The sequence below is a fragment of the Elephas maximus genome, chromosome 3 (genome assembly GCF_024166365.1).
Source record: "Elephas maximus indicus isolate mEleMax1 chromosome 3, mEleMax1 primary haplotype, whole genome shotgun sequence".
In the NCBI taxonomy this organism is placed as follows: domain Eukaryota; kingdom Metazoa; phylum Chordata; class Mammalia; order Proboscidea; family Elephantidae; genus Elephas; species Elephas maximus.
The window spans coordinates 172,032,485-172,040,388 of record NC_064821.1 but is presented as its reverse complement, the minus strand read 5'-3'; the positions used below and the strand labels follow the sequence as shown (position 1 = coordinate 172,040,388).

General features: G+C 48.1%; 1 protein-coding gene across 1 annotated transcript; it reads left to right on the top strand.

The window, feature by feature from the left end:
* The first annotated feature begins 2,138 nt into the window (after positions 1–2,138).
* GPR61 (G protein-coupled receptor 61) lies at positions 2,139–3,509 on the top strand. Its single transcript, XM_049880150.1, has one exon. The coding sequence runs from the start codon at positions 2,154–2,156 to the stop codon at positions 3,507–3,509; it is 1,356 nt and encodes a 451-aa protein (XP_049736107.1). The 5' UTR covers positions 2,139–2,153.
* The last annotated feature ends 4,395 nt before the right edge of the window (positions 3,510–7,904 follow it).

Genomic DNA, 7,904 nt, shown 5'->3' with positions numbered 1-7,904 from the left:
GCTGGCACACAGCTGAACAATTGAGTCTTTTTGGAATGTATCCTGAGGGCAGGGATTCAATGATGAATTGGAGTTTGATTCAATTCACAAAATTGTATTCAGTACATATTGCGTACATGGCATGCTAGCAGATAGACTAGTGCAAGGTTAGTGCTAACACCAAAAACCAGGGGTGATTGTATGGCTGTAACTATGAAGGGTGTGGGGCCCATCTGCCCCACGTGTCCTCTTTATTACAGTCAGAAAAATGGTGAGTTTTTAAACAGAACAACCACCAGGCCTTCTATAGCACAGGAATTCACAGTCATCAAATGTCATGTATAAGATCCTTGGAGGTCTTCCAGTCCAATACCTCCCTGCCCACTCCCATATTACAGATGAGTAAGCTGTGGCCCAGGGACCTTGTGGCTTGTCTAGAGAAAGGCCTCTAATTTGCATACCTTAACACACTATACTTAGGGAGTCTTGACTGCAAGAACAGAATATGGAAATGAAAAAAATATTTTAAATTGCATTGGGTAACCTATTTCAATCACATGCAAACTCAGCATGGATAATGAGATACCTAAAACAGAGGTGATCATCCCAGCTTAGGAGAAACGAAAGATACTGAAACTACAGGCTGTCTCCTCTCCCAATTCCTTTCAGTTTTCTTCTCTGCTTTCTGCTCACCCACTTCCAGGATCACAGTCATCTACCCACTCTCACATGTACCCACCCTCTTATATCGATGCCTACTCCCCCTCTTCTTGCTCTGTGGCTGTGGTAACACCTGAACAGCCTCCTGCTCCATCCTTCTCCAGGAACAAGAAAGCTTTGGGCAAAGCTCCTCTAAAGACCAGAGACCTGGGGAGCAGGAGGCTGAGAGCAGCTGTCTCCCACCTGCAGGGGCATGGCGGCCTTCCGAAGTTGTGAGTGAGTGGAGAAGGGCGGTTTTAAAGTGGCTTATTCCCTTCTGGCATTGGGATAGTGGAGGTTGAATGAACTGGCTTCCCAGGTTACCTTCAGCTGGGACATTTCGTTTTCACTGTCCTTCTCAACACAACAACAGTCCAAAGCGGCAGCCCTTTCTGCTTGGCTAAAGCACAGTCCTTGCCCTTTGCAGGAGATGCCTTCTCAGTGGTAGCCCTAGAGCAGCGAGAGACATTTTTAGAGGCGGTTCAAATTCAACAATATTTACTGAGTGTCTATTACGTTCCAGCCGCAGTGGAGGGCACCTTCATGTGCAGCATGGCATGGGGGGCAGGGGGGCACAAGAGTACTGGCCCTGGAGCCAGATTGGCTGGATATATGCCTGGACCTTGCCACTTACTAGCTGTGTGAACTTGGGTAAGTTCCTTAACCTCTCTAGGCCTGTTTTATCACTTGTAAAAAGGAGATAAGAATAATGTCTATCTCCTGGGGTTGGTGTGAAGATGTTAACATATGTAGAGTGCTTAGAATAGGGCTTGGCATGTAGCAAGCACCATATACACATTACTGCTTATTATTATTATTAATAAATCTCACAGGATTCTCCAAACACAGTTGTGAAATAGCTATTGTTGCCTTTGTTTTACAGACCCCTTGGTGAGGACACTGAAGTTGAGAAGAGTGGCAGAGTTAGTCATTCTCAGACTTGGGACTGGAAACCAAATCTTGTGCTCCTCGGGCTCCCAAACAGCTGCTGCAGCTCTGAGGAGAAGAGAAATCAGGAGATTTACGTAAACTCAGGCGCTATCTCAGAGCTCAGGAGAACCCTGGGGAAGGAAGACAAAGGACTGTGAATCCCTGGATAACAGTCCTTGAAAGGGGAGAAGGGCATGGGGAACAGAGGAAAAGAAGTGGAAGAGAAGTCAGAGATCACTCAGAAGGTGGAGCGCTGAGGGAGCGGGACTCCCACATCTCTCACATCTCCTGCTTCTTTGCGGGCACCTAGGCAGACCCCAAAGCTACCTCCAGCCAGAAACGGTATATGAACTCCTGAGCCTTCAGCTGCCTGGCCTGGTGCTCTGGGAAGGCTGGCCCTAAGAGCCTGCCAGCGAGGCTCCAGCGGGAGGTCTCCACCACGAACTCTGGAAGCCTGGGCCTGGGTTCCCTATCCCAGGGTTGCTGGACTAGGATGGGGGATGGGCCTGTGACAGGAGGTGCCCTGGGTGTCCTCTTTCGGCCCCATGGATTCCTCACCCATCCCCCAGTCATCAGGGAACTCTTCCACTTTGGGGAGGGTCCCTCAAACCCCAGGCCCTTCAACTGCCAGTGGGGTCCCAGAGGTGGGGCTGAGGGACGTGGCTTCAGAATCTGTGGCCCTCTTCTTCATGCTCCTGCTGGATTTAACTGCTGTGGCTGGCAACGCTGCTGTAATGGCTGTTATTGCTAAGACGCCCGCCCTCCGAAAATTTGTCTTCGTCTTCCACCTCTGCTTGGTGGACCTACTGGCCGCCCTGACCCTCATGCCCTTAGCCATGCTCTCCAGCTCTGCCCTCTTTGACCGTGACCTCTTTGGGGAGGTTGCCTGCCGCCTCTACTTGTTTCTGAGTGTATGCTTTGTCAGCTTGGCCATCCTCTCGGTGTCGGCCATCAACGTGGAGCGCTACTATTACGTGGTCCACCCCATGCGCTATGAGGTGCGCATGACACTAGGGCTGGTGGCCTCTGTGCTTGTGGGGGTGTGGGTGAAGGCCTTGGCCATGGCTTCTGTGCCAGTTTTGGGAAGGGTATCCTGGGAGGAAGGCGCTCCCAGCATCCCCCCAGGCTGCTCGCTCCAATGGAGCCGCAGTGCCTACTGCCAGCTTTTTGTGGTGGTCTTTGCTGTCCTTTACTTCTTGTTGCCCCTGCTCCTCATCCTTGTGGTCTACTGCAGCATGTTCCGAGTGGCTCGAGTGGCTGCCATGCAGCATGGGCCCCTGCCCACGTGGATGGAGACACCCCGGCAACGCTCGGAGTCTCTCAGTAGCCGTTCCACTATGGTCACCAGCTCGGGGGCCCCCCAGACCACCCCGCACCGGACGTTTGGAGGAGGGAAGGCGGCAGTGATTCTCTTGGCCGTGGGGGGACAGTTCCTGCTCTGTTGGTTGCCCTATTTCTCTTTCCACCTCTATGTTGCCCTGAGTGCTCAGCCCATTTCAACCGGGCAGGTAGAGAGTGTGGTCACCTGGATCGGCTACTTCTGTTTCACTTCCAACCCTTTCTTCTATGGATGTCTCAATCGGCAGATCCGGGGGGAGCTCAGCAAGCAGTTTGTTTGCTTCTTCAAGCCGGCTCCAGAGGAGGAACTGAGGCTGCCTAGTCGGGAGGGCTCAATTGAGGAAAACTTTCTGCAGTTCCTTCAGGGGACTGGCTGTCCCACAGAGTCCTGGGTTTCCCGACCCCTACCCAGCCCCAAGCAGGAGCCACCTGCTGTTGACTTTCGAATTCCAGGTCAGATAGCTGAGGAGACCTCTGAGTTCCTGGAGCAGCAACTTACCAGCGACATCATCATGTCAGACAGCTACCTCCGTCCTGCTCCGTCACCCCGGCTGGAATCGTGATGGGCTGCTGGACACTCAGAGGGAGATGGGCCTGGGGGCCTGTTATGATTGCAAGGACCACCTTGTGGAATCACCTGTTCCCAGCTGGCTGGAGCTGGAGGTGGGGTCTCTGCACACAGCTTTTGCTTGGCATTTCCTGGGTCAGGAATACAGCTGACAGCATGGACATGTGGCAACAGCTTTGGACTTGGCTGTGATCCTTGACTACTGGGGGAGGGAACCTGGGTATGGCGAGCTGGTGTTGAGAGAAAAGGGTCACAAAGGTGAGATGAAGCCTCTTAACCAGTGAGTTTTCCATGCCACAGGAAGCAGGGAAACTCTCTAAGTTGGTGGATACAGGGCTGTAGGCTACGTTTGGAGTTATTCTGGGGCTACTTTGGATATTTTATTTTCCAGTATAATTGTCCAGGGCGGTAATTGCATCCAAGCAAGTTAAGAAAATGACCCGTGTCTTCTCATTGCCTTGCTAGGTTTAAAACCAAAAAAAAACCAAACCCATCGCCGTTGACTCGATTTCTACGCATAGCAACCCTGTAGGACAAAGTAGAACTGCCCTACAGGGTTTCCAAGGCTGTAATCTTTATGGAAGCAGACTGCCACATCTTTCTCCCATGGAGCAGCTGGTGGGTTCAAACCGCCAACCTTTTCGGTTAGCAGCTGAGTGCTTAACCACTGCACCACCAGGGCTATTTCTTCCTAGGTTTAGAAAGAACTAAATTACAGCCAAGTGTTTCCATTCAAGCTAATAGATCTCTTTCCAGTTTTATATCTGAAATTTCCTTAAAGGGAAAGGATGAGTTGGGTATGTTCCTTCCTACCACAATTATCCAAGTTTGGCCAGAAACAAGCGGAATAGCAGTTCAGGGTACGTGGAGTAGAAGACAGGAAAGCTGACTGCAGCTCTCTCTCCCACTCTCAGGAGCAGCCCCTCTTCTTTATTTCCCTGTCACTCTGTATATGGGAGATCAAGCTTAGGGCTTGATCTCAGCAGAGGCAAGAGAATTAGATAGGATGGATGTTTCTCCTTTTTAGGATGAAGATCTTGGAAAGATTGGGAGTGGAATGGCTGAGGGTGGGAGCTAGCATTTGAATTGCTAAGGTGGCTGAGTACAAAGAGGCCAGCTAATCACCCTGATCAATAATATCGATAATCTTTCCCTTCCAGGACTGGCCTCCCTGATCTCTCTCCTCATGGCAGCGACCCACCTCCAGCCCCCTGGATAATCGGGTACAAGAGACTAAGGTTGGGCATGGAAAGGGTGGGTTTTCCATGGGCCACCGAATGCCTCTCTATAACTCATTCATCACTCTCAAAATTAGCTTCAGTGACTTAAATCTCTTCTATCTGCAGCCCTGGATTGGAGAGAAGGCACAGGAGTTGGGCTCAACTGTTCACTGATTGCGATTGGAGGAACTATTACTTGGTATTAGTGGCCAGAGCATGAACCAATCAAATTTTCAAGGAAGAGGGAGTAATTGCAAACTAGCCAGGACACCCATCTGGGACTACCTGTTCACCCTGCTTCCCCCAATTTAATCAGGTGACACACAAGGATAAGGCAGGACCAGGGGATGGCATGGTCTGTATTTGAACAAAAGCCTGGCTCATTGAGCATCAAAGGGGAAAATGGATTGGTGGGAGTGGGATAGTTTCCCCTTTGAACAGCCAATAAATAATTTTACTATAAAAAAGTTATACTGATATCAATACTGACTCCTTCAGTTCAATTCAGTGCATACTAGTTGAACACCCACTATTCTCTGGGACCCACACAAACGATGTGCGGTCACTGCTTTCAAGCAGTTCACAGTCTAATTTGATCAGATACTTTGTATTTTTACAGAGCATTGATAGCTGGTAAAGTACCATAGCAAGTATTTGAGAGATAGATTGGAGAATATGTCTGTGGTTATAACTTCTGAGAGTTTGGTCCATTGCAGAAATATATCTACACAGAGGTTTCCTGTAGATTGTGGAAAGGGTGACAGTTATAAAAGAAAACTGTCTAGTGGAGAAAATGATTAATTAAATGAACTTGGGCAAACGTAGCTTTCCCTCCCTTCATCTAGAAATATTTCTAGGTTTCTGTCTTCCTACCACTTATTACTCCAATCTAGTGCCTATTATATTGATAAAATACCTTACAAAGGTAGTATATACAGTGAAGAGAGTCCTTTGTGATTGAAAAAACATGTTTGTACTGCTCTCTCTATTCCATTTTAAGATAAAATCATACTGAGGAATCTCATTCCTAGATGAGGGAGAAATTCTTCTTCAAAACACAAGCATTGCCAGCAGGTGGCAGTGTGAGTCCAGTTGAAAAAGGAAAGGGGTGCGTGTGGTGAAGGGGAAGAGGGGGAAATTAAACCTTGCCTGGCAGCCATTTTGGTAATTTATTTTGCCCTTTTTTTGGGTTTTACCCTCTAACCTTTGTTTACATACATCGAAGAAGAAAGTTTTAAGTGCAAGGATCTCTCTAATTCAGGCTGAAATTTCCTGACACTGTGATCTCATTGGTGTTTATTACAGAGTTTGACGATGAAAATTGTCAGTTATTTTTCCTTGTCTGAGTGGATAATGAAGGAAATAAAAAATTCTCTCCTGTCATGCTGAGAATGTTCCCAACAATTTCTGCCATGACCACGTTCCAGGCGTTTTCTAGTCACTAGTTTGGCTTGATAAAGTTTGATATGTTATCTTAGCTCTGAAAACTGTTCCTGGATAAAACCTGAACGCCCTAATTCACAAAAGGCAACAAGTTGGGGCAACCATTCTGTCATTTACTTTTTCACCCACATTCTGGTGGTGTTGGGGTGACTCCCAATCTTAGATGAAAACTTTAGACCCTCTGTTGTCAGTTCTCTCCAGGCAAGATCCTATAGGGTCATGGTAGAAAAGGGACAAATTTGGAGTCAGATAGATCTACTTACTCACTGTGTGAACTTGGGAAAGCTGCTTAATTTCTCTGAGCCTATTTCCTCATCTGTAAAAATGAGGATATTACCTACCTCACAGGGTTGTTGTGAGGATTAAAAGAGATGACAGTGGAAGCACCTAGCCATACCTGGCAAATAGGTACTCAATAAATACTGTTTTTTCTTCCCCTTTCCTCTTGCCCTTTTTCCCCAGAAACACTGATTATGGTTATCCTAACAGTCGTTTGAGAATGAGTGGGAGACCTTCAAACTCTGAAGATTGGCATTGATGCGTTTTTTGGGTTAGGTTAATATGGCTCTCATGATATTGCTGTAATTAATAAATCATCACCATATAGACCTTTCTATTGGGAACCTTAGCCTCTAAGGTTTAAATTCTATTAGGGTAATTAAATAATTTTTAGTCACAGGGAAAGATTTTTTGGGAGCCACGAAAGAGTTCCTCTCCCTAGAACGTATGGTGAGAGTGTTTGTGGGGCGTTTGGCAGTAAAGGGAAGTTAAGGCCGCCTTCAACTAGTACCTGGGGTTATCAAGGAAAGGAAGTATCAGCCTGGGGTTTTCACAGGGACTTACTAATTTTCAGGTGTCACTAGAGTTGAAAAACGAGCACACAGTAAATTTAGAAGATTCACAAGATGCACTGGTTTGTTTTGGGGAGTGGGACTGCAGCTGACTAATTTTGGTAAAAGTCCTAAGCCCCTAAGCTAGACGACCATAAGAGCTAAAATTGGCTTATGTTAGAGAGGGCAGCATGGAAATTTTATGAACTACACGCGTAACTTTCAGGTTACTGGGTCTCTGCTAGAGATTGCAAGTGGTTCTTTGACAACACAGGAGCTGGGTAACTCCCCAATCCACAGAACCTCGTACGTAATGGCACGCGGACCAGAATCCATTTTGAGAGCAGGAGGTAGCGGGCCAGAGGAGAGGGCAGAAGTGGCTCGCTATAGTGTTAGATCTCAGATGTGAGGCGCGGCTGGGGACCAGGCTGCAGTTTGTTCCCTTTCTATAAATCTAGCCGAGACGACCCTGGCAGACTGTCCTATACTTGGGCAGCGGCCAGGATCTCCAAGGCCAGCGATCAAAGGCTCACTGGCCTGCACCCAGCAAAGCCTTCCGTGCGGGCTGTAGGCTCTTAGCTGAGAATCTCTCCCACCATCCTGCCCCGTCCAAACCCGTCTGTGGGATCTCAGAAAGGCGCCTATGAAATACAGAAGCCAGACCCAGGATTTTCTACATTTATTTAAATAATATAGAAAAGCAAAAGGCAGACGAAAAGGGAAAAAGAGACTAAAGACGGACTAGAGGTGTGCACCCAGCCCACAAATCCATAACCTGAGCCTACCGCCCCCTCCCCAGTACTTCCGCTTTTGGTAGCACCTCCCCTCCCGGAGCTAGAGCGGTTTGAGAAGGGACGGCCGTAGGGCATCACCGGAAGTGTCGCAAACGCCGGATAT